A 27,804-nucleotide genomic window follows, 5' to 3' on the forward strand; every position below is an offset into this window, starting at 1 on the left:
TCTGAGGGGTAGTGTTAAGATATTTGCATTAGTATCATATCTACTGAGAGAAAGAGTACAATATTAACAGCATTATGAGACACCCTTCTTCTGAAGAAGATATATGTGTCTGTGGTCAGGAAAGGTAATCGTCACATGTGTTCCAACCCTCTATAGTAAGCATAGGCAAACTCGGCCCTCCAGATGTTTTGGGACTATAACTCCCACCATCCCTGACCACTGGTCCTGTTAGCTAGGGATGATGGGAGTTGTAGTCCCAAAACATCTGAAAGGCCAAGTTTGCCTATGCCTGCTCTATAGCTACCAGAGGAATAAATTTTAAGGTCAAAGCTCAGGTGGTTTAGAGAAACGGTGACTATATGGTGACCAAACTAATTTTATAATTTGTACAAAAAGAACCTTCTCTTCACTCAGTTTGTATCATATCTCTGATCTTATCTATATGCAAGGATTTTAAACTCTACTGAAATTTATTGCATATATGCTTGTGATGCATCTTGTCTTTTCTAATGTTTTAGTATGAAATTTAAAAACAGAGGCAGGCAGCCAGCCAGCCATATAATTGCATCTGTTCGTACAAGCTGTTTTAAAGCAACAATAATAAACAAAGATACAATAAAATACAAAATACACCTCTTGCTAAATTGAAATAAGTGTTTTCAAACATCTTACTTTATTATTACATAAGTTTTCACTGGCTAAAGTCCTCTTTGTCAGATGCTGAATTGCAATGTCTAGGAACTAGAAGTGACGCACCAGAGCCTATAATAGTTTAGCTTTAGGTTCAGTTCTGTAACGCTATTACAGTGAGGGCAACATTTATTTCCTATTCCTGATGAGCTTTAGCTAGAGTGTGTTAAGACTTCTCAGCTGTTATGGTCGGGTGGTCCAATAAGATACCTAAAGAGTCCCAGCAGGCATCTAGTAGTTTAATGAGAAGTTAAGGGTCCCGGTGAAGCCAATGTTAGGATCCATCATCCTGTTTTTAACATACTGAAGCCTGGAAAATCTGCCTCCTTTTGGACCATCCATATCTCCTCCACCACCAGGGCCAGCTTCTGCCCATAAGTCAGCTTTCTTTCCTATGTCATATACTTTCTTGTCATAACTTCCTAATCACCTGTACATTAGGGATGATAGTGAATCTGCAATGGGTTACTAAAAATCCACATCTAGCTTCTTCTTACTTTTCAAAGGCCTGAAGCAACTTGGCATTTTTCACACTAGACATTGGACATTTCAATAAATGATGGGCAAAATAGCTACTTTGAAAACAAATACAAACAGCATTAAATAATGCTGCTGGTTGCTCACAGCCGCTGTCTGCTGTAACAAGATGGCTGGAGAAGCTACTCAAGAAAGTTCTCCTGGCTGCAGTGTGGTCTTGGATTTCTCTGCAACACCATCTCCTCTGAATATTTTAGTACTTGTTCTAAGTTACTTTTTTCTTGTCAGTGCTAGTATTTTATTTCATTGTCTCTTCAATGATTTGTTGCTTCATTGTGTGAGCTCCTGCTATTTAGTTCCCTCTTCTTCCCTTTGCTTTCTTGGGCTGATTGGCAACTGCAGCCTACTTCCCCACTCACATTTTTGTTTGCTTACCTACATCTTCCACGGATCACACAATTAAACTCCTGAACTGAAAAATGTGTATGCAGTTATTGATTCAGATAAAATGGCTGTCATCTGGGTGCTTCTGGTGTTTCTCATTTGGGGACAGGGGGTCTTAGGTCCTTTAAAATTTGTTTCAGTTAAATGGGGTATCTGGTGGTAAAAGCAGTGCCCTAATTTATAAAATAGGAGCTTTTGCTCAAGTGTACATGGTCAGTAAGTGACTCTGGAACTTAATCACCTATTCTGAGAAACTATTTTACCTCTGTATTTATTGGGAGAGAAAAGCACCCTGTTAATGTTTAGAGCTACTATTTTCTACTGCACCTCCTTTTAGGACTGAGCTTGACAATTCTCAGATCAGAATGCATTTCCGGTAGCTTTGCTGCAATATGTATCTTAAGTCTATGTACTCACGTTTTTCTTCAAACAATGTTTTAGACTTCAGGTAGACTTCTGAAGGGTCTAGCTTTGGGGACGCTGACCTTAGAACACTGGGTGGAAAAGGCATGGGTTGTGGGGCTGACTCACTGATGGTCTCTTGGCTTCCTGAATTTTCTTGCTTATCTAGTTTCTGCAGAGGATGGAGAGAGAGAAACCAGAAATATACACTTGTACAAAGTTGCAAGAATATACCAACTTGCTTAAACAAGTGGGAGAAGCAGTAATGAGCACCGTAACAACTCAGCTCATAACAAGCACGCTTCAATTAATGCCTTCTAAAAGGATTATTCCTGCTTGTGGTATTTGAAAGCGTTTTCTAATTAAATGTTAATCTAGAACTGCAAGTTATTTAGTTTATGGCAGGGGTCAGCAAGGTTTATCTTGCCTGGGCCGGATCGGTCCTGCAGAGATCCCTCCATGGGGCGGATTTTCAGCGTCGGTGCGTGTGCGGACGCGATTTTTGACATTGCAGAAGTGAGTCCCCGCACTGCAGTGTGCCAGTTTAGCACAGCAGGAGAGCAGGCAGCTCAGTTCGGGGGCAGCTCGGGGGCCAGTCAAATGACCTCCGTGGGCCACTTCTGGCCCACGGGCCTTAAGTTGGTGACCCCTAGTTTATGGTCTTGATCTGAAACTTGCAAGTTGCTTAGTTTATGGCCTTGATTTGAAACTTTAAATATGAGTACAGTGGCACCTCGGGTTACATACACTTCAGGTTACATACGCTTCAGGTTACAGACTCCGCTAACCCAGAAAGAGTACCTCAGGTTAAGAACTTCGCTTCAGGATGAGAAGAGAAATCGTGCTCCAGCAGCATGGCAGCAGTAGGAGGCCCCATTAGCTAAAGTGGTGCTTCAGGTTAAGAACAGTTTCAGGTTAAGAATGGGCCCCTGGAACGAATTAAGTACTTAACCCGAGGTACCACTGTAGTTAACTCATGAGGTGAAAGCAGTAAAAACAGTGGAATAAAGAATGATAACTTCAGAGAACATCACGTGGCCATAAGCCCCTTAAGATTCCATTTACCAATGTCCCTAAAAAATTCATCACATCAAATCTACTTCTGCTTTACTCTATTTACATAAAACCTATGCTACAAGCTCAGAAAGCATGTGCCACTGAAGCTCACTGGATGGCTTTTTTCTCAGCCTAACCTACCACACAGAGTTGTGAGAATGAAATGGCAAGTGGGGAAACCATGGGCAAAATACCAAAATAATGGGTTGCAACCCACGGAAGTTGTCCCTTTTGTGAAAGGGCTTCATTTGCACAATATAACTTCCCCTCCAACTCCTCTCCTCATGTGCCCCCAGCTTTGAATCTGCTCCAGAGGATTGGAGGAAAACCCAGAAGGATTATGCCTGTCCTTATCCTGTAATGTTTTGTCATGCCCTCACCACAATAGGGGCATTTGATGCAGCATAGTTGTGAGTTAGGAAGTTCCCAAATCTCCCTTTAGCCCTGAGCTCACTATATGGCCTTAGGCAAACTGGTATTTTCTCTGCCTCAGCCCACCAACTATAATACAAGGGAAATAATAGTATTGAGCTACTTTATGAATTTATGAATTACTGAAATAACAGGTGTTAAACTGTTGCAATATTTTAAAGCATTATATAGTAAATGAAACCAGTTACAATACTGATAGCTTCTATAAGGGAAAAATATGGATTGGTTACAGTGGGTTGTAATGTTGACATTTGCATTTAACTAATCTACATGCAATCTATGGCAGTTTGTTTCTTTGTACAGTATACTTGTGTGAATAGCTGCTACAGTTGCAGGTGTTCCCCCTGAATAACAAGGGGAAATCATTCACAAGGAATTAAACAGCTGAAAGTAAAAGCCCTCTAAAATTCCTCTTCACTCTATGCAGAAGTGACAGCAAAAATGGCTGCTCCAGATCAAATGCATGTTTTCAGTGTTTCAGAAAACTAGTTGATTTTAAGATGTTTGTTCTAGATTGAGACAAAGCCTGAAATGTGTCTGCAAACGAGCACATATTCATCTGCAGAAGCATTTGAATAGATTCATGGCTGCCAAGAGAAAATCCCCGAAGGATTTTACAGTTGGAAACTTTCCACATGTTTATAAGCATAAGAATTTGCCCTTTTAAAACCAATTAGCTGACAAAGTAGATGTCACTAAGCATTCAGTTTATGTTTAGTGAAGTTAAAACTGTCTGTGCATTTTAATGCATTCCTCCAAAGATTTCAAAAAGTGACCTTAGTACATCAGCTAGTGTGTTCCTGTTCTTCAGAGCTTTACTCAAATAAAATTAGTGATTCTTCTAATCATTTACTGTACATGATTTCCTAGTTTTAAAAATAGTTGCCGAACAGTATTCTTGTGCTAATAGAAAATGCATTCACATAAGAGGACAAAAACATATTTTTTGTTCATCATAACTCTGAAATTACTTTTTTGAGTATGAGAGAAAAGGCCCTATCAAGTACCGTTCATGAAAGTAATCTTTCAATGCTTCTCACTCTAATTTCTGAGTAGATATAAGAAAAAAGTACATTTAATCAACCTGAAAGATATTGATTTTTGTGAAATTCAATCATACCCTTCACTGGATGAGTATTTTGCCAGGAGTGGTAACAATAAAAAATAGAGTCATGACAATTATGAAACAACCCAGTCTCCCTACTTAAACTATACTGGAGAGGAACACTTTTTCATGTCTCATTCAGCACTTTCATTTAAAAAAGCAAAGAAAAATGTGTGCTTGTGCATGCATGCATATCCTACTGAAATCCATAAACTGAAGACTAAGGCAAAACATCTTATCAGTTTGCACACAAATGAGATTCAGAGACAGGTAAAAAAACAATGAAGATTAATATACATGGTACACTGAAAGATAAAAGAAGTGCTCATAACTCTTTTTTGGATTAATCTTGGAGGGTAATCAAGCTGGATAGTGCTTGCATGAGTTATCAGACTACACTCTTCTACTAGGATGCTGACATATATTTTATATGTGTTAGGGCTGGGCGATGTTAGGTTTTCAACACTGTGATGAAATATTGTGGTTTGGTGATAAACTGTGATGTTGAAAGAAGCTGTATTGGCCCCAAATGGTGAGGGGTGAAATTGTCTCAGCTGTCACTGCAGTCTGTTTTTCCCTCAGTGCACTGGAGGCAGAGGGACTTAGGAATGGTGGTGGTTTCACCAGCAATATATTGCTGAGTGGAGCTGCCATTGCGCTCTGCCCTTCATACCGGTCCTGGGTGATATACTGATATTGCCAGGCCTAATATGTGTACCCAGAATTTTTAAAGTAAGAGTTACCACTGTGCACTGTAAAGAGTTCAAGAAGGGTTCAAAATCTCTTTTTCACGTGGCTCAGCACTAATAGTCACAAAAATTGTTTTAGCGATACAACTGTTTTAAACTTTGTCCTCACTTGTCCTAGGCCTTTTCCTATTCCCTATCTTGGAAAGGAAAACAGCAAAGTAAAGGTTGTTTTCTAATGCAGAAAGGCAGCTCATTGATTCTATTCAATCTACACAGCCTTTCCTTTGCTATCATCTACTCCAATGAACAACAGAGTTTGGGAGCTACTTAATGCAGTTGAGGCAACAAGCAAAATTCATTCTCCTCTCAAATTAATACCAGAAAGTAAGCCGATGGAGGGGGATTTTTATTACACTCAGAAATTTAAGAATAAGTTGTCCTTTACAAAAGTTAAGGGAGATATATAAATAATTTCATCCAAATTTAAGAAAGACCAGTGGAGGTTAGCAGCTATTGTACAACTTAAATTTTACATCAGTCTTCCACCACAAATCCTGAGAAGAAAGAGATGTTTTTCACTGCACACCATTCTTATGTGGAAGTGAGAGCAAAACTTATACCTCAAAAGGAACCTGGAGGCAGGTCCGTCTTACCCATTGGTGCTAGGGGTGCGGGACACCCAGATGCCGGGCTTTCAGGGGCGCCAGGCCGAGAGTCCAGGGCCTGAGAGTTGAGTCCAGGGAAGAGCCCGCCTGTTGGAGCACCGCAGTGGGCTCTTCTGCGGGCGGCTCTGTGCTGTGAGTTGGGGGGCGACCAAGCCAGCGAGACAGTGAGGCAGGCGGCCGGCCAGCTCTGCCCTCCTGTGCACCTGGGACTGGGCAATGGGGGTGGTGGTGCCGGGCGGATCTTTGCACCGCAGCACCGCATATGCTTAAGACAGCCCTGCCTGGAGGGCTCTAAAAGAGCTAATCTGAATTATCATCAACTTACTTTATGAACAAAAAAATTGCAGTCAATTCAAACAACTCTGATCAATACTCACATTATCAATACTCACAACATTGGAACTTTTAGTAGGTGAGGAAGGGCCTAAAATAGAGAATAAATATTAATATAACCCATCACACCACTATATTCTACAGTTTTCTATATCCGGTATACTAATCTGGCGGGTTAGAAATCTGTATTCTAGAGGTCTTGTCCAAGCATTCACAAATCCACTTGTAAGCTTGCCAAGGAGGAAGTGTTCTAGGTTTCTAGTGAGCAGGCCACCTATAACCTTACATATCCCTACCAAAGAGGTCTTATTTCTGCTGCAGTTTTTAAGATGATAAAGAACAGCACAAGTTCTTTCCAAGAACTTGAAGATACATCCTCTGTTTTGGTTATTTTTACATTATAGAAAAATCCCTTCTATAACTTAATTTGTTCTCCTCACAAAAAAGCCTTCTAAAAGCCTACTACTAAAATCACAATAGTTAATGAATTCTGCAGTAAATTCAGGTGTCTGGCTAGTATTATAACTTGAACCATGACAGTATAGCTCAGATAACAAAGTAGATTCCAAAAAGAGGTCAACAGTAACATGGCTTAATTGCACTTTAGGTAGCAATTAATCCCAACTTCCTGAACATTTTGAAAAGAGACATAAGAATCAGTGAACCTACAAACAGATGGCATTATAAACAGGTTGTTTTCAGTAAATTGGCATCTTTCAATTTGTTCCAAGAACCATGGAACAAATTCATCTGCCCCAGACACAGTGATATAAATTAATACATATATTTTCCATTCTCACAGGGGAATTCAAAATCCTTTTATTCCAACATTTATTTTAAATGTTCTAGGTGCCTCATACAATTAAATACAATAAAAATGTGTTTATCTTCTTAGTAATCAACCATTGAGCTGAAGAGGGACAGGGAGCATATCAGCTTTCCAACAGAAAGAAACGCTTATAGGTATAGTACAGGAAGAAAAAAGAATATTGTGCCACCTTTAATATGAACAAACTTATTAATTTATAAGCTTTTGTAGACTAGAGTCCACTTTATTTGAAGTATCTAATGACGTGAACTTTAGTCCATGAATTTCTTAGTCTTTAAGAAGTCATGGGACTCTTAGATGTTTTTGCTGCAATGCAGCTAAACCTCTGAAAAACACAATAAATAGAAATTGATATTTCCACTGGAGTGTTTCCTCTGCCTTCACCACCCACCCACCCAAAGGTGGAGGGGACAACGATCTATAGTTAACATTAGTACCTAGGCTAACCATATAACAGATGGCCAAAACATCTTGCAAAAAAGGAATTTTCCTTACCACAGGAAAAGTGAATGCTATCAGTCAGTTTTCACACTGAGGGCAATTCCAAATCTGAACTCCCCTAAAATTTGTATATAAATATATACAAGATCAATAGAGGGATTTGTATTATTTAGCCACTTTAACCAAGATCTCTTAGAGATGAAGTGACCTGGCAAGGTTAGTCATTCAATAGCCCAGTTGTACAAACTGATATCACAAATAGTACTTTATGACAATGCAGAGCCCATCAGTAAAATAAAGCTTACACTACTTATGCTTAACACTTGATTATGTGACCCTCGGCAAGGTGGAGTTAAGAAGCCAGAATAAGCAACCAGAAAGGACAGACAGTGGATCAAGACAAATGAAAGGCAAACCAGGAAACCACAAGTGAAGTTCTTATCTGGCAGCACTCAAGTATTCACCTTTCATGTATTATATCTGCAATATATTTTGGAAAGCTGTTTGTTCACTATACATTTGGACACCTCTTAAGATTGCATAATCAAATTTTGCATGTTGACTCCTGAGAAGCAGGATTTTGTCTGTGCTTGGACAACTGCACTTCATTTTCAAGGTAGAATGAACCTGTCAAAACCACACTGATTTAAACCATCAACATGTATTAAGACAGTGTATGTTGAAAAAAAGATCTTACAGTGTTTCACAATTCTTAGTATCTTTTTTAAAAAAATGAAAAGAGAGAGCATGATATTTTCTACTTTTATTATCACCCATAAATATAAAAATACACAGTGCAAAAGAGTGATAAACTTACATTTACGCCATTACATAGTGCTTAAAAGTGACAGATATTTTAAAATACATAAAAATGTCATTACCTACCTCCCCTTAGGATAAGCAGTGGCACTTCTGCTCCAACTGGAAACTGCTTCAGTACTTCTACCACCTGAAGGTGAGTTAAGTTCTGCACATTCTGATGATAAATCTCTTTAATTATATCCCCTTTCTGAAGACCATGGCACCACTGGCTATCTAAGATCATCTTCACCTTCTGCCCTACAGGGCTGTCAGCTATTGCAAATCCAAAACCTTTAGGTCCCTTGATCAGAGGAATTGTGACCAGTTCTGCTTGAGAGCATCCTGAAGAAGACACTGAGGCCCTCTGTTCGTTGAGGTCTGTGGAAGGGCCATTCAAGCGTCCATTGAGTAAGATATGCCCTGGCTTTCCATTCTGGTCCAAAACCATTGTTCCAGGTATTAACTCTTGGTTGATCATACAAGTATCACCTTTTACTATTTGCTGACCATTTAAGACAGGAGTGGCTGTAACAATATCTACAACAGGGTCCTCATTTTCATCAGGAAGAGGGTATCCACGACACAGAGTCATGTTCACATACTGGTTGACAGGAACCAATTGAAACATCTGGACAACATCAGCATGGGTATGGCCCAAGACACACGTGCCATTTATGTCCACAATGACATCACCTGTTAAAAGCAAACAGGACACTGTTAATACAAATAAACATTATTCCCATACCTTAGCACGATCAGGAGGTTAGTAATCTCTCTAACGAAGAAAACTGGAAAATACTCAAAATACTAGCGAAGAAAGATAGCATTATTTCCTTTTGCTCATTTGCAGCACAAGGCAGGATTTCTCTTGCATGTAATCTGTGTTTTGGCTCTGATAAGATCACACAGTTCTAAATATATAAAGCTTAATCTGCAGCAGACTCTTGCAATTTCAAAAGGGAATCAGTGGGTTTCAAAATGGAAGCAGTGTACATGTAAGCATACAGCTTAGTTTACTTCATACATTCTAACACAGTTCAAAAGAAATAGACTACTCTTCTAGCTTCCATGTATTGTCACTGAAAAAAGTCCTACAAGTTTTTTTTCATATTAAACTTATTTCATAAATAATTTTGCCTTTTAAGAACACAAAAGCAAGTATGGAGAACATGCATCTTTCAACTCTACACAAGAAAAATCAGATTAGTAAAGTCTGATAAATGCTATCATACCCAGTCTGATGATGGACAAATACACAAACAGCATTCCTTGTAAGCAAGCCAGTAAACCAAATGAATTCTTACTGGCTTTTTGTATCTATGACTTATTGCAATGGAATTTCACACAATTCAGATCTAACAATCTAAGACATCTGCCCAGTAATTAGATTTGTGTGGAAGTAAGGAAAAGAGATTATAGAGACTAGAAATGAGGGCCACAACCTTCTAAACAAAATATGAAAGCAACAGCATGAAAAGGAAGAACCTGCCTGAGAAAAAAGACAAAAGGTGCTAATGTTCAATGTGGAGAGTGACTCAAAGAGAACATTCCATAAACTGCTGTTTTTGTGGTGGTCAGAAGAGAACTCTAGGAAGGTAGTCGCTCTGCTCTGAGCAAAAACAGAGAAAACCAAGCTTTCAAGCAGAAAGAGAAAAGCCTGGATCACAGATGTGAAGGTCTAAGGGGGCAGGAATGGGGTGGGGTTTCCTCATTTTTCTCCAAAGCTTTTTAAAGATTATTTCCAAACAAATGAAAAAAACGCATTATGGAATATTTTCTTTTACAATGAAATACATATTTAAGGCAAGGTGTTCATATGTTTACTCCCCCCAAATGATTTCTAAAAACTATGTAGCAGGAATACCTTTATGTAAGACTGATCAGAACATTACACAGAGGACAAGCAAGTCCTAAATTGTACAAATGAAGAGTACAACTCTCAATAGATATCTATCTCTAGAGGGCACTGTCATTGCCACAAGAGAAGAAAGCTTTTTGGGTTGGTGGGCATATATGAAATTTTGAGAAAATTCTGAGGGTACCAGTCACAAATGACTGTCACCAAGGGTGTGGCCTAACACAAAATGGCCGCTGCTTCCGAAAGAATCAAAGAATTGTAGAGTTGGAAGGGAGTGTGAGGGCCATTTAGTCCAACCCCCTGCAAGGCAGGAATCTTTTGCCCAATGTGGGACTCAAACCCACGACCCTGAGATTAAAAATCTCATGCTCTACCAACTAAGCTATTATATCCCTCTAAGTTCTACTTAGAGTAGACACATTGAAATTAATGGACCTACGTTAGTAGTGTCCATAATTTCAAGGGGTCTACTCCAAGTAGGACTAACACTAGATACAACCTAATACAACCTGCAAGAAAAGACACAGGAACATAAAATTGTTCAAATATGAACAAATGGATTAAAAGTTTGAAAAATCTTCCTGCTTTTCCAGACACTATTAAGTCTTGGTACTTATGCCATCTGCTCCTGGTGTGCTGCTGTAAGTTCGACAGCAAATTAGAACATAACTGAATCCAGAAAACATATTCAATAGCTACAGCCAGCCATACCATGCATAGTCAAGAAAACAAAAACTAATGACCCCTTAATGATAGTTGGCAAGTATTTTTTTAAAAAAAATCTTTATGGAATAGAAAAGAATACAATACACCTAAAATACATAAAAGTCAACTCACCAGAATAGCAGCTGAACAATACTGGCCAATAATAAGTGTGATATTAGAGGCAGAATGTCATATATATGCTTCTCAAAATTAGGGGTGTATGAGGAGATTATAACAAAATTAATGTTTTCGCCTTTGCACTGTGTTCTCTCCTCCCCAAACAACTTGGGAACAATCCCTCCTGGCAGGAGGAAAAGGTGATGAGGATAAAAATGCCTCTGAAATGCCCCTCCCTATCAAACAAAACAACTTGGGAACAATCAAGGAAAAGGAGCTAATAATGATGATAGTAGTACTGGTAAGTCATAATGGTAATGATGACGATGATGACGATGATAACGCCTCTGCCCTGCCCTGCCCATTGGGAAAAAGCCGGAAAAAGGTGATGATATTGATAATAATGATGCCACACCACACCCAAGAACTTTGGAACAACCAGGAAAAAGGTGATAATGATGATGGCGATAATGATGATCATTATGCTCTACACTGGACTTCCGCCCTCCCCAAACCACTTTGGAACAAACAGGCAAGGTGGAGAGCTTAAAAGTTTTTCATGTGCCAGGTAACTCCAAGTGAGCCTGGTGCAAAAAGAGCTTTTAAGCTCTCCACCTGGCTTGGATTTATCTTGCACAATACCAACCAGCCTGCTTTCAACAATGTATGGTTAAAATCATGCAAATTAAAGGAGTGTTAGATGCAACTGTACACAATCTGTGGTGGTACTTACAAAATTATGACTATTCAATGAATGAACTGGTTCTAAAGATTCTGAACCTGTGTTTACTGGTCAATTATATAGAGAGGCATTTATACATTTTTTTAAAAAAGTGATTCTTATGTAATTGTGAAACAAATAAATTATCTGGAGCACTGGATGTACTTCGTAACAGAATGCACCAATGTTCAACTACTTATTTTGTGGTTCTCTATATTCATTTTAAACATGTATTAAACATCTGCAAAATGGCCAAAGACACAAAAAACCGATTAGCAAAATCTCACACAAGAACTCCTACACCACCAGAATAGCATGCAATAAGCCTGATGTTATGTCATGCATGGCTAAGAATGTAGCAACTAAATTTAGAAAATCCTGAAGGAATCTACAGCAGCTGCAAGCTACCCTGATCTTAAACTGGAGTCCAAAGAGCCAAAAGAATAAAAGACTGAAAAGCACAAATGTTAATCGTTTTAAATCTACTTTAGTCTTTTGAACAGAAGAGAGTAATGGCAGCCAACATAGCTAGATAAGGAGATGCAATACAGAAGACAGGAACATCCTTTAAATACTTTGTTACTACATTTTCACTGTTAATGAAACTTTTGAAACACACAGCAGCAAACGTCAACAGTACCATCACTGAATTGTCAGAACCATCTGTTTTCATAATCTTTGTATCACCATTTGTCCAAACTGCAAAATAAATATGGAGGGGGGGGGACCCTTAATTCACCTGGTGCAATTTTGCCATCCTGTGCAGCTGGTCCATCTTTCAGTACATTCTTCACCTGCAGAAACTCATCTGGTCTGTCTCCACCAATGATTGTGAAGCCAAAGCCCATATTGCTTTTCTTCAATGATGTCCGTATGAGTGCTCCTATCAACTGGGATGGGTCTCGGGTGAAGAGAGACTTCACTGGTTCTGCAGCCAAGCAAAAGGGTTTCCCATATAGTCATTCAATAATTGGGGCTGCAGCTAAAGCTAGCTAATATAGCAGTAATACACAATTTAACAAGGAAAATGACTGCAAGAATAGTCAAATAAAAGCAACGAAGGAGATGCAGGGGAAAATATAACATTTGGAATGTGTGTATCTGAAGAAGTGTGCATGCACACGAAAGCTCATACCAAGAACTAACTTAGTTGGTCTTTAAGGTGCTACTGGAAGGAATTTTTTTATTTTGATTTGGAATAAGATTAGAAATAAATCTTCATAGCAGAAATCAAATGTGAAGTCGTAACCAATGAAATAGCAGCTCCAGTTCGGGGGGGGGGGGGAGAGCCAAGCTAAGTATGGATATGCCTTTATCTGGTTAAAAGGATAATGTTAAGAAAGAAAAGAACCTTTTGAGTTTCATGTTAACACAAAAGACAACTGGAGATTATGACTGTTCCAGTTATCTTATGTTTGTTGCCAGCAGTATGGCTAGGCCATAACTGTTTATCAAATGCTGTGATTAGAACTGAAGGCAGGGACCAGAGGACCCGAAGCTACACACTTGCTGCTCCATCTTCACCCTGTGTCCAGATAGCCAAATCATTGTCTGTCCATCCACACTATGGAGTGGCCAAGCTGATTACAACAAATGGTTTTAGGATGCCTTAAGCTCATTATGCAGCTATAAGACCACCAATTTGTTTCAACTGCAGAGATTGTTTTAAATATACAGCACAGCAATGCTGTCTTATGGGGTACTAATGCACACCTATGACAATGTGTGTATAAAACATAAAGCCTTCAAATGGAGGCAGTGCCATTTGCATATTTTGCAAATTGTCAGGATGTGTGTTGAAAATGTAATTATTATTTGCCTTTAAACATTTTACACACACATCATGCCTGTAGGAAACTCAATGGAGGACAAAGCTTCTATATACAAATGGGGACCTCCAGATAATGTTGGACTCCAACTCCCAACAGCCCCAACTGAGGGGGGTTTAGCATGAGGGATCTTTGAATGGGAAACCAAAGGAAGCCTCAGCTTCACTTTCAAGCAGCAGTAATAGCAGCAGATGGCACATCCTGCATTCACCAACAAAAGCTTGGTGGCCTGCCTGCTAATGGCCCTTAGGTACATAGTATTGCACATAAAGTGCACTATAAGATGGAAAAAATATTAGTTTCTTATAGATAAATAAGCTACAAAAATAAACACAAACCACTCATTGGTGAGATTAATAAAGTGGTACTTAATGGTTTGAAAATATTTTTTGAAATATCTGTTAAAATTAACTGACAATTCTTTCCCTGTGTGATAATGAAAGCTAACATGGCTATGTTCAACATGTAGTTCTTGATTAATTGACTGCAGATTTCAGCAGAATCTCCTAAAAGCTGCCATTGAAACCAATACCTGGATTTGAAGGGCCTCCATCCGTCTGTCCTAGCTGTTTTTTCCGTTTGGCTTCCAAAACTGGATTTTCAAACTGGGTTTTCTGGTTAATATGACTGAAAAAATATACAAGACATCAGTGAAAATTTAATTGTGAAATATTTTTCATAAAATACTTCATAAAAAGGCCCACCCAAGTGGCCCATTCCCCTATAGAACAATTATTTTTGTTTCTGGAATCAACAATGAGAAGCAAATATCGAGTATTAGCAATCATGAGCCAAAGTTAGGGTGAACTGGTCAAGCTCAGAAGAGTTTGTAATATACTAAGGCATGGAATAAGACTGTCCAAGTTTCCCTTGTGTTTGCTCTCTTCTTTAGCTATTGTTAATCAACAGCCCTAAAAAAAGGGGGGGGGGTAATAAACGGAATACAGCACAATGTTAGTCCTTTCGCTGATGATATGGAACTTTTATTTAAAGACCCTTTAGTAGCACTACTGGAAGCATTTGCTACACTTTGAAATTATGGCACTATAGCAGGGTTGCAGTTAACCATTTTTAAGTCTGACATACTTTATGTGAGAGTGAATCTGATGATGCAGTATCAGATCAGACACCTATCAGGCTTCATGTTATGTCCCTGGGAGATTAAATATCTCAGAGTTTACTTAACCAATAACTTGTCGCACTTAACAAGAGTCAATTCTGCACCACTGCTGAGTCAAATCAGGAAGAATCTTAAATCCTGGCTGAGATTAAACCAATCATGGCTAGGGGGGACATTGCAACTGTTAACATTTCTTTTTTGCTACGCTTCCCTTTCTTATTCCAAACCCTGCTGGTTCCAAACTTATTCCAGTTTAAGACTGGCAGTTGTTGTTAAATAGATTTATTCATGGGGGCAAGAAGGCAAGGATGAGAAATAAGGTGGATCTGCAATGTGGATCAAGAAACCAATTACATCACTGTCAAATTAGAGAAAATTTAAAATTGTTTGTAGATCACCCCTTTAGAATTGTCAATATGTGGGTGTGGGTGTCATTTATTCAGATATAGTGGCTATGTCTGGCAGTACATGTCTTTTTGGTTTCTGTCCATTCTAAAATAGTGTGCATTTTAGGGATGACATGGGTAATGACTCTCCCTCTAGCTCTATTAAGCATTTTTGATGGTCCTAATCAAGATTTATTCTACAAAGAGCTGATACTGTTCCTGATTATTGCAGCTCAGTTAGAAATAGTCTATTAGTGGATTACTCTCTTAGGTATTGTGCTTAATAACTGCTATAACTGAGTGTGGACAGTACTGATGGATGAGAAACTTATGAGTCTTGTTTAAAAAACTCAAGGCTAAGCTAACAGAGATAAATTCACTTTTTATTGTTTTTGTTTATTCTGTATATCAAAAGACAAAAGCAAGAATCAAGACCCTTTTGAACACATGGTCATTTATAAAAGGACTCAGACATTTAACTCATACATGGCTTACATGTTTGTCTTTACTGTTTGTTATCTTAAAAGTTGTGATATAGGAAGCTGTGAAATTGTTCAGTTATATTTTTCTTTTCTCTATTAGTTATTGTAATGATAAAATGTAAATAAAGTGAATAAATCAATATTGACTTCAAGTTTAATATCTGCTTCTTCAGGTTTTTAAAGAAATGTAAGTTTTGACTAGGAAGCTGGCTGAATCTCATTATGATACTTTGGAAGCCTTAATGATGTAATTCAAGAGAAAACAGCTAGTGGTTTGCAAAATTCAAAGTTTACTACTTAGCAGTATCTGAATGCACAGTAAAATTATTACACTACGATAGCATCTTACACAGGGGTTTTGTTCCAAGGGTTCCACATATACATGAAAACCACATATGCCCAAACACTTGGAGTCACCCAATGACTCGTGGATGAGGGGGAGACAGAAGGAATTGCCAGTATTCCCAGAGCTTGTACACCAAGCGGGCTTTGCCCAGCAAGCATGATGGAGAGCTTAAAAGCTGTTTCTGCACCAAGTAACCCAAGCAGATTCTGCTTTGCTTGGGGAGCAAGGCCAACTCCCCAAACTACCCAGCACAAAAGAGTTTTTAAGAGCTTCACCTTGCTTGGATTTAACTTGCACAATTTCAACCAGCTTATCTTTAATTGAGTGTGGTTGAAATCTTGCAAGTTAAATGTGCACAAGATGCAATTGTACTGTGCTGAAGAACCAATGCAGATAATTATAAGTGTCATTGACAGCAATAATAATCTTTGTCTGGAACAGTTATGGCTAGCTTTTATTGGCTTCTATTCAAGTTACTGCAGATTACAATCAATCTCTACCAGTGTGGGAATCAAGTCCCATATTTCTTAAGTAGAGGCATTTTCATGCTACTTTGTACCCGTAGCATACCACATGCTCATTAAATATATATATAATTATCCTGACACATTAAATATATAACATTGGAAGGTATTACATCAGAACACTTCTCTGTAATTAAAGATAATAGAACTCTTGTGACCTTTTCCTATAAGCATTCAGGTTGAGAAATCCTAGTACTTAAAAATAAAAAGAACTATTGACTGCAGATGAACTATTCCAGTCATATATTTAGGAGTGTAGATCACATGCTTTCATTAGTAAAACAAATGTTATAGAAATTTAATCACAGCTTCCTCAAAAGGTGCCATGAAAGCCAAACAAATGAATAACCAGACAATGTTTTCTAGTTCTCATTTATTGCTCCCATTCATATCGCATCCTTCCTCCAAAGACCACATGGTGACAAACACACAGCAGTTCCATTTGTCAATACAACTGTGTGAGGTAGGTTAAGCGAGAATGAACTGACAAAGTGAGCCTTGTGGCTGAATGTGTCCTGGAATTCATTGCCAGATGAAGAACTCAAACTCAGGATTATGTTCTGCCAAATTCTTAAATGCATACCGTGGTATATTTGAGAAGTACATAGTCAAGGCAAGAATTAAAGGTACAGCAGGTGAACTGCATGGCAACCTGAAACATTGATCCAACAAGCCACACACACCCTGCCTCTTCTTTTTGAAGATAAGGTGAGCACAAGACTTAGCTATCAGAGGTAACACAACAGCAGTTGTTTGTGCTCTAGGCAAGCAAATGGGCACATCTGCTAGTGGCTGGTCCTGTGGGGTTTGTTTCAATGTGCTTGGTGTCAGAGGTGCCAGTTCAGTATCCAACTTACTCTCCTGGAGGAGGCTCCTTACTGATAGGAGGAACTGGCAGCCGCATAGACCCTATAGGAGGTGCCTGACTGATATCACAGGGGTGAGACATTTCTCTGACAACCTGCTTGAACCTTCACCAGAATCAAACTCCTGACTCTATTGATCACTGGCCCCCTCCGCCAGCTCTGACATTCTTAATTTCTCGTCCTTTGGGTCATCTAGTTCCCTGATTCCCTCACCTCTTCAGGATTCGCCTATCACCTTTGTGACATCTCCACAGGGCTCATGACAGAGTGAGGACATGAAATGTAAGTCAACACTCTATCTACTCAACCATAACTTCTCTGAATCCTACAATAAAAATTAAATCTATATCTATGTCATTGGCAGATATTGTTTATAACAGACAACTGCTGCTGTGTTACCTCTGATAGCTAGCATCAAAATAAGACACAAAATAATCTGGTCTAAAGATAGTAATTCATAACTTAAAGCTTGCTATGCTTAAAAAGGCATCAGAGTATAATCAGAGCTTTCAAAACATCCTGGGAGAGCCTATTAAAAGATCAACCTCTCCAATGTATATCTCATTTGCTGCTTACAGCCCTTGAATTCCTATGCAACATATAATATAAGTATATCCTAAATCAGAGGAAGTTGTTTGTTCTTGAGCCACGCGTGGCCAAGATCCGCAATCTGACATACACATGTCACCAAGCTTACATCTATGAAAACCCTGTATAAACAGAACTCCTTCAACTGGAAGTTGAGATTTGCAGGATTCTTCCCAGAGCAATATATTTCATGCCAGATACTTGTTGAACACAACTACAGCCATGCAAAATGACATATCTTTAAAAGGTTTTTCTGCACTTATATAGCATATCTAATAGGATTGACAGTGACCAACCTTGCTTGATTTGCATCCGTTTATTATTTCTGAATGACATTAAGAATCAAGATCAGAGTTAAACCTTATGACAAATCTATAGATTTGTCCACTAACGTTTTGGAATACCCTCTAGGATAATGTTTAAGAAAAAGGATCCAACAAAACATGCCAGAACTGCCTCATTATTACCTGCATTTTACATTACAGTGGTACCTTGGGATGCGAACGGGATCCGTTCCGGAGCCCCGTTCGCATCCTGAATGCAACATAAGCCACGACAGCGCATGCACGGGTCGCGTTTTGCCGCTTCCGCGCATGCTGTCATTTTGAGCATCTGCGCATGCAAGAGCGGCGAAACCCGGAAGTAACGCGCTCCGTTACTTCCGGATTGCCGCGGAGCGTAACTCGAACGTGCTCAACCTGAAGCACATTCAACCCGAGGTATGACTATACTACATATTTGAGGAGACAGAGAACTCTGTTATGCCAATGACAGGACTAGATCAGGGAAGGGCCATAGGTCAGTGGTAGAGCATCTGCCTTGCATGCAGAAGGTCCCAGGTTAAATCTCTAGCATCCCCAGGTACGGCTGGTGAAACTCCTGGCTGAAATCCTGAGAGTCACTGCCAGTCAGTGTAGACCATACTGAGCTAGATGGACCAATGGTTTGATTTAGCACAAGGCAGCTTTCTATGTGTATGTGTTTATATTAATAATACTAGTAGCAATTCCATTTTTGAATCACACATACACATACTCTTATCTCTCTATCATGGAAGGCCTTGTGATGTTCTCTGAAGTGCAGTGCAATAATTAGTGCAATAATTCAATTTACCAAACACTAATCTTCCTCCAAAAATAGGTTTCTGCTCAAACTTTAGAACCTTCCAGACTCACATCTGCAGTTCTAAACACAGGAATTTATGGACATATTACGGAAAACACGTTTCTTTTTCCTGTATGAAATAAAGTAGCCTCTAATTATCCTGAATGCTGTTATAGAGGAGCACTTTTATAAGGAAGTCAAACTAGAGCTTGAGGAGGAAATATTAACTGTAATAAGACTAAAATGCCAGCATTTCTACATAAAACTCACACCAATTTTCCAGAACAGATTACTTTAAAACCGGGCATTAAGTGCTGAGAAAGAGTGACCTGGGTAGTCCTAATACGTCATGTAGCTTTGATTTTTGTTTGTTACTTACAGTGCAGTGGAGATATTGAATCAAGGACACAATAAAAGCATCTCACGATCTGTGCTAAAATAAGCCATGCTTTATCCAGGGTGCTTGTTGTATAACAATTGCAAGATAGTAAGGTGTAGTATTTTGTATTTAAATAGAAACATGCAGAACTATAAGAATAGTTATAAGAGATATTTAAGCTATTTTGAGAAAGATCATGTTTCAGAGAATCAAAATGTGCTTTGGAGAGTTTCAGATGTACTGAAGCAACCCTGTTATTCTTGCCTGATTTTTCAGTGGCTTTCAATGCCAAAATCTAGGGTATTCTCCTTAACTGACTTTGCTTTTCCAATATTGCTTTTGCTATATTTTTGTAGACCATTCAGAGATATTTAAATAACAAGCAGTTTAGAAATGCCTTTAAATAAACTAAACAAATAAACAATTTAGCCCCCACACTGGAAGTTTCCCATCTCTGTCCCATGTACTATTGTACTATTGACAAAGTAGGGTATTTGTTAAAAAAACAAAACAAAACAGGCACTCAGTTGTGGACAGAAAGCTAAGAACACACTACTGCTTCACTTGCTGTAGGAATGTATATATCTATCCATCTATGGAACATGAATGCATACTATGTATGTGCAGATGTTACTCAATTCTTCTGGGAGATAAGTGGATACATTAACTAAATATTGGCCTCCTAATCATGGTTTTTAAGCACAATAAAACTTAGGGAAGTTTTTAATGTTTGAAGTTTTATTCTGTTTTTAATGTTTTGCTGAAAGCCACCCAGAGTGGCTGGGGAAACCTAGCCAGATGGGCGGGCTAGAAATAACAACAGCAGCAACAACAACAACAAAAAGTAGAACTTTGCACTTACTTACATATCATGCTATGTTTCTCTATGAGATTATAAAATTGAGCTATGAAGAAGCGTGAGAAAACTTACTCAACGTAGTATGTTCCATACTGAGGATCTTTTATTTTCTCCCAACCATATGGAAGCTCTGTAATTGGAAAAGAACAATGGAGAACAATTGTAGAGTATATTTACATTTAAATACCAATAGTTTGCTGTGGATTATTTATTTATTTTTGCTTTATCTACTTCCATTTATCCAATGGGATTTCGTATTGCAGACCTATTTCTCATATTTCTTACTTGCAAATACTAAAATAACTGTGGCTGGGCATGCTACATTTCCTCACACATTTCATTGTAGGATTAAAAAAAACTCATTCTAGAACAAAAGCAGTTCTTGTAGTCTCGCTTTAAAATAATTTATCATGACATAAGGCCACACTCACGTACCTCCTGCTTACACATTTCACTTGTATGCCATCCTTTTATGCTAGAAAATGTTGCATTTATATGTTAATGGAGGAGGTAAACACAGCTGCTACATTACCACTTCCCTCTGATGTTGCCAAAGGTGTTAACAATCAACTAACCAGTTATGCCTTTGCCTACAGCAGTGTTTCCCAAACGTTTTTGGGCAACGGCACACCTGCTTACCGGAAAAAAATCTCGCGGCACACCACCATTAAAGCCCCGCCCCGTGACGTCAGCGCGCAGCGTCACGCCGGGAGGGACGCACAAAAGTGAACGTTTTTTCCCTCCCCCTTGCCGGGGTGGGAGGAGGCAGCAGAGCGAGGGCAGCTGAGGCGGCGGCGGCAGCTGAGGCGGCGGCGGCGGCTGCGATAGCGGGCGGAGGAGGAGCCGTCGCCGGGAGTTGCTGCTGCTGCTGTTGCTGCTGCTGCCCGGACATGCCGGCCTCCTCCTCCTCCGCTGTCTCGCGCTCCTCCCTTTTGCGCGCGCTGCCCCGCCGCTCGGCACCACCACCGCGGAGCCGCCCCGGCTCGACGCGGATCCTCGCCGCCGCCGCCTCTCGCCGCCGCCTCTCGCCCGCCTCCCTCCCACGGCACACCAGCCGGTGTCTCACGGCACACTAGTGTGCCGCGGAACACCGGTTGGGAAACACTGGCCTACAGGACTAAGCTTGGCTTAGAAAATGCTGAAGCTCCTTTTATTGTGCCTGGATTATCTTTGTACATATCCGTAATGCCTGAGACTACACAGAACTTTCTTGTTTTGTTTTGAATAACAATTTTAAACTCCTATCTACTATCAGGGATGCGGGTGGTGCTGTGGTCTAAACTACAGAGCCTAGGGTTTGCCAACCAGAAGGCCGGCGGTTTGAATCCCCGCGACGGGGTTAGCTCCCGTTGCTTGGTCCCTGCTCCTGTCCTCCTAGCAGTTCGAAAGCATGTCAAAGTGCAAGTAGATAAATAGGTACCACTCCGGCGGGAAGGTAAACGGCGTTTCCATGCACTGCTTTGGTTCACCAGAAGTGGCTTAGTCATGCTGGCCACATGACCCGGAAGCTGTCTCGGCCTATACAGCGAGATGAGCACCGCAATCCTAGAGTCATCCGCGACTGGAACTAACAGTCGGGGTACCTTTACCATTACCCAGAACTGCATCAATGCTCTGAAGCCCAGGTTTTTCACAGCCTTCTCTTATTACAAACTACACTAGGATGATTAGCTAGAACCAAGTTGCTAGATAGTTTTAATTTGTGGGTAAGATAACTTTTCTGACAAATTATATTTAAATGTGCTGTTTACTTGTATGGGCATTAAAACCAATAGTACTTTTGCAATTTCAACCAGGGCTGAACTGAACCCTACGTAAGAAACAAGATTCTGAGTTTCTCACCTCCATCTTCACAGTCTTCAGGAGCTTTGGCTTTTTTACAAAGGCGAGGATCCAGCCAGGTGGTAGTTTTGGTGTTGTGACTGTGGGACACAAAGGATCTAGTTAAAGATTGTTTACAAAAGTCCCCATCACATACAGATTCTTCCCTATTACGTAGTCTAACATAGATGTGGGTTACACAAACATGCAATCACATAGGCAATATCTCTCACAGCAAAGTGCTAACTGAGAGCAAAAGATCCATGGCACACAGTTGCTCCATTTGTGGAACTGGAGCTTGTATGAAGATAGGTTTTGTGGAAAAAAGATTCCTAAGGAATTAATTCCCACTTATACAAATATTCCAAAATAGAAAACTAACTGCAAAATGCAACTGTGTTTTGTAATTGTTTGAAAAATGCCACCAATGTTATTTGTGATGAAGAGGCCAAAGAGGGAAAATGATACATTTCGACATGTTTGAATCATGTTCTTTTGTATAGTTGTGAAGTAACAATTCACGCAAGGAATGGAATAATAATCAGCCACAAATGGTTTCAGGTTTATGTTTCATGGTCACAGTTCATGCTGTTATTACTACAAAACAGCAGGCATCTTTTATGTGAAGGTTAACCTAGGTTACAGTTGTCAAAAAATGCTGGTAACTCAGCATTCAATGCATGATGAATCTAGTGGTTCCATGAAACTGCGTGGGTGTATGTGTAAGTTCAGTAGAGAACAAACAGACCTACTGAAACAAAAATACACATGTCCCTTCTGGCTCTCTTGGAAACAGACATAAAATCATACTCTATTCATCTTGCTTTTAAGAACTTATACCTATGTAAAGATACATAATCTCTTGTGTCATTAAAGATATGGAAAGGTGCAATTTTATACCATAAAGGCCAGAAAAGATAGAGTTCTATTTTTCAAAATGCAGCGCTGTGTTCTCAAAATATTTACATAACTGAAGGCTGTATGGAAGATCTGGGGTGACCTTACTATCTCTAAATTGGCAGACAGGCTAATACTTGTACTAAGAAGATACAACTTTAAGAATGAAAGCTTTAAATTATTTTTGTAAGTTTCACTGATTAACTTGCTTGTCAGCCACTGAACCCATGGGTGGTCCAAAGGAAGGGGCCAGTGGAAAGTCCTAAAATGAGGCTGAGCTCTCTCAGATTCTGCTGGGTCTTGAGTCAGTTTCACTGCCATCATATAATGGCATCAGGCCCAACAGGGGACTAATCACTGTGCCAGTATACAGTGATCAGCCCCCCTACATTTGGGCTTCCATGAGTAGTAGGGTTGTGGATGTGGGAGTAGCCCATCTGCTCTACAAGGTACCATCAGCAGGGGGAAGATTGTGCCCTAACTTGTAAGGACTGGTAGCCCTTTAACAGGCAAATTAACAGGCAAAAATAATATCCTCTTAAACAAACAAAAAACCTTCAGTCAGTTCAATCAATCCTAAATTGCACACAAGCGTACCAAACTTGTACTCACTCAATGAAGTAGATCATGCCTGTGTCTGTGTATGCCATCTCCCAGTTCTTGGGTAGAGGCTCTAGGTTTTCTTCCCTTGATAAATAGTTTCTGAAATCCATCGAGCTACTTGTCTGACTGTAACTCGGAACAGGCTTCATCCAGTCAGAAGAATCTGAATGTCTTTCTTTGCTTTCTACAGCTGTTTAAAAGGAAACTTGTTAGTTTTGTCATATCTTCATGCTGACTTGCACACAAAGGCACCTTCTTTGCTTGGTTATAAAGCAAATGTCAAACATAAAATTTCATCCATATTGTTATCCTATTGTTTGCTACTGCAAACTTTATATACGTGAAATCTCAATACTGCAGATATGACCGACTAGATCTATCATTGCATTTCCTTTTACGATATAATATTTTCACTATTTATTAGAAAATGTGCATGTTCTCTCTCACATGTAACCAAACATGGTACACGATCATAATGAAGGAAATGTCAATGACTTCAGTTCTGCAGTTTATCGGCTGGTACATTTAGCAAGGCCTCTGGCCCAAACTTTGGATGCTATATTCAGATGTGTGGAAGTGCTCTGACTTATGCAGGAGAATATCAAAGGATTTGGTAAATTTACCCTTTAAGACAGTAAAAACTGGATGCCATGCCCTATTTGGAAATTTAACTTTTTAAATTTACTTTTAAAGATGAACAGTGCAGGCCTATAAACCAACATAGGTATTTTCAAGTATCACCATATTTTACAAATATTTTCTCACAGGTTCCTCATTTGCATGCATGCAAAATCAAAGTTCCAAGGATGACTAGGCTAATCAAGATCCAGGCAGCAGATGAGAAACCAAAGCTACATGAAGACTTTGCATATCTATTTCTGCCAAGTGCTGTTCCTTTAGAAATTGTTATTCCCTCTCCCAATGTTGTTTGCCAGTGATCTGCAAACAGTTTCACATTATGTACCCGTATAAACTATAAAGTTTGTATCTGAAGCAGTGCTAACTCTCTTACTCCACTAAAATAAGGATTTTACTTGTGCAATGAAACTCCCCTCCCCATTTGCCTGCACAATCCAAACACTCTAGAGCATATTTGGAGAAGGTGCAGGGTGTGCCTGAAGAGAGGGGAGGAAGATTCCATTGTGCAAGTGTAAAATATTGCACTAATGGAATGAGGGGATTGGATACCGCTCCAGGTGCCCTAGGATGCATCTCAGAACATGCGTGTGGAGCAAATGGAGCAAATTTGGACTCTAAAGCTCTAGCATACCCTGAAACAATGATGCGGCATTAAATACAGAGTTTAGGATGTCTATGCTTTAATGAGTTCAGTAAATCAAGCCCCAAAGCTTTTATAGCTCAGAAGGTACATCACAATGCTACTTAAAGGTCATCTTATTCTCTTTATAATAATCTGATTCATGCAGTCACCTTGAAAATTAAAGACTAAAGACGACTTGCAAACAAAGATGCATGTGGAATGATCACTGCAAGTCACTCTAGCTATTATTTTCTGGCAGTCCTACAACTTCCAGGAGACCTACAAGGAAAAAATAAAGAGTCTCTCTCCTTGCTGAATCTAAGATCATGAGAAATGATTGGGAAAACCTCTGAGGGTGTACCTTAAAGATATGACTGCCTTACAAATAGACATGAGCAACCCACAGAAAGCTTCTGGCTTCACGGCAACTCTGAAGGAAGACACATTTGAAGTTTTCCTTTCTGCTTTTGTTTAACCATAGTCTTTCATTTCATCTGAATGGACACAACTATGATTTACATTAACTATGGATTATTTAAAACCTAAGGCTCACTGCAGCTTGTTCACATCACACTAAATTACGGTTTCCTGCATTGCAGGAGGTTGAACTAGATGACCCCCAGGGTCCCTTCCAACCCTATAATTCCATGATTCTATGAGACATGTGAGCCTCGCCATGTTAGTAGTTTTGTATCTGGAAATTCCAAGAGAATGTCAACAAAGTTCTTTTTCTCTCCAAAAAGGGGGGGGAAAAGCTTGCAACCAGAAAGTTTCACAAATTACTTTCAGTATATTAAATGAGACTTCATTCAAATGTATTTGTGGTCAAGTTCATAACTCAAACCCTGCAACCAAGAATAATTGCTCCAATTCAGATATCATAGCCAAACATCTGACTATCAATAACATGCTGTGGGCTCACATACCATGGAAAAGCATGGTTACTACGTGTTACAAAATAGAGGAAAACAGCATCCACAAGGGAGACAGAACGTACACATGGTAACAAAACATAATTTGGCCATGATATCTGAATCAAACATTGTATTATCTATTATGCTCTGTTGGCAGCAGCCTGAAAAAATAGCCAAAGGATGCCTGAAGTTTGGGTCCCACAAAGAATTATTACTTTGCCCATCTTTTTAAGTAAACTCCTCAATTACAAAAGCGTTACAGTGGAACCTCAGTTCCTGAATGTCTCTATTGTTGTACGTTTCGGTTCTCGAATGCCGAAAATCCAGAAGTAAATGCTTCCGTTTTTGAATGTTTTTCAGAACCCGAATGTGTGACACGGCTTCTGCTGAGTGTAAGAAGCTGCGACTCGGTTTTCAAACGTTTCAGAAGCCGAACGGATTTTGTTCAAGAACTGATGTACCACTGTACTCACCAATGGCAGTTATAATTGTAAAGAATAAAAGTGATTACATGGTTCACAATTCTTGGAGTAAAATACTACACCAAGTAACATGGCAAGCTGGAAACATTAAGCAACCTCAGGGTAAAACAACCAGATTCCTATCTATCTATCTATCTATCTATCTATCTATCTATCTATCTATCTATCTATCTATCATCTATCTATCTATCTATCTATCTATCTATCTATCTATCTATTTCCTTGCTTGCTTGTTTGCAATATAATTGAGCTAACAACAGACTAAGAAAGGATGAAGATTTGGATAATGGGGCAAACTATACTGTTTGGGGAAGAATCCTTTTCAAACCAGCCCCTGCTGGTTTGTCCATATATCGCCCAGATCTGGTATGAAGGGCAGACAGCAATGATGGCTTCACTCAGCGGTACATCATGGATGAAACCGCCTCCTGAGTCCCTCTGCTATCAGCACACCGAAGGAGAAACAAGCTACAGCTGGGCGCTGGAGGCAGAGGGACTCAGAATATATAGCTGAGTGAAACAGTCATCACACTCTGCCCTCATATCGCCACAGAGGGAGAAACAAGGTCCATCAGTGAGGCGCCGATACAGCTTGTTCCTTTCTCGCTTCTGTAAACTGCTTGGCTGAGGAGCGCACCACTGTCCTTGCCTCAGCCAAGCAGTTTTATGGAGCCCCCAACCCGCTTGCACGAGTCAGAAGCGAGGTGGGTGCTCTGTTTGCGCATCTGCCTCATCTGTTGCTGCCTTGACACGAGAGACGGTGGGCACTGGAGGAGGAGGTGCTTTGGAAGAGGCAGAAGCTGCGCACTGTGACCGGCAACTGCCTTCTTCCTTCCCACCTCCTTTCCAACATTGTGATATACCGCCATACCACAATGTTTAGCTGGCGGTAGATTACGATGTTGGAAAGCAGTTATCGCCCAGCCCTACCCCCTGGTCATTTCCCCTTCATATACTTTTGGATGCTGGGCCTTTAGGAATGGGGAACATGTGATCCTCCAGGTGTTCTTGGGCTTCAGCTACCATCAACTCTAGCCAGCATGACCAATGCTCAGCAGTGGTAATTGAGCATCATATGGAGGGCCACAGATTCCCCACTGCTAATTTTATAATTTGCCCTGTGTTGCAGGAACAGGTGAGCCTATACAAATAAAAATAAAATTGAGAAGATAAACTACAGATAAAAGCACTGAATTTAATTTGATGTTTAAATATTGAAATGTACTGACCTGTGCCTCCACTACCATTAACTGCTTCCTTTTCTTCCTCCTCCTCTTCTTCAGGAAATGAACTGTCCATTTTTTGCATCTTGCTGACTGATGTGGTTCTTTTTCTTTGAGATTCTGGATCAAAATCATTATCAAAAAGCACTTGGTCTACTGGATCTGGTTGAAATGGGCTTGGCTCGGCTGGAGGTTTAGGGGTGCCATAGAAATTTCCTTTTTTTGTATGTACAAGAAAGAAAACATATGAGCATTAATTAGGAATTATAATAAGGATTTCTGAGGCATTCTTTTTCAGAGGTACCTCATTCAGCATTAATTACCAAATTTTAACTTCAGCACTAGTCTAAAGCTC

General features: G+C 39.7%; 1 protein-coding gene across 4 annotated transcripts in view; it reads right to left on the bottom strand.

The window, feature by feature from the left end:
- Positions 1-27,804, bottom strand: part of MAGI3 (membrane associated guanylate kinase, WW and PDZ domain containing 3) — a 110,191-nt gene that overhangs the window by 31,597 nt on the left and 50,790 nt on the right. For all 4 annotated transcript variants that reach the window (XM_081195165.1, XM_081195164.1, XM_081195167.1 and 1 more), the window contains exons 4-12: positions 27,456-27,665; positions 23,579-23,759; positions 22,091-22,170; positions 20,321-20,378; positions 14,127-14,221; positions 12,505-12,693; positions 8,449-9,057; positions 6,338-6,384; positions 2,029-2,185 (exon numbers count right to left, since the gene is read on the bottom strand). In XM_081195165.1, coding sequence (XP_081051291.1) covers positions 2,029-2,185; positions 6,338-6,384; positions 8,449-9,057; positions 12,505-12,693; positions 14,127-14,221; positions 20,321-20,378; positions 22,091-22,170; positions 23,579-23,759; positions 27,456-27,665 — 1,626 coding nt within the window. The remainder of the gene's footprint in view (positions 1-2,028; positions 2,186-6,337; positions 6,385-8,448; positions 9,058-12,504; positions 12,694-14,126; positions 14,222-20,320; positions 20,379-22,090; positions 22,171-23,578; positions 23,760-27,455; positions 27,666-27,804) is intronic.

Source organism: Podarcis bocagei (genome assembly GCF_964188305.1).
Source record: "Podarcis bocagei genome assembly, chromosome: 5".
NCBI classification, from domain to species: Eukaryota; Metazoa; Chordata; class Lepidosauria; order Squamata; family Lacertidae; genus Podarcis; species Podarcis bocagei.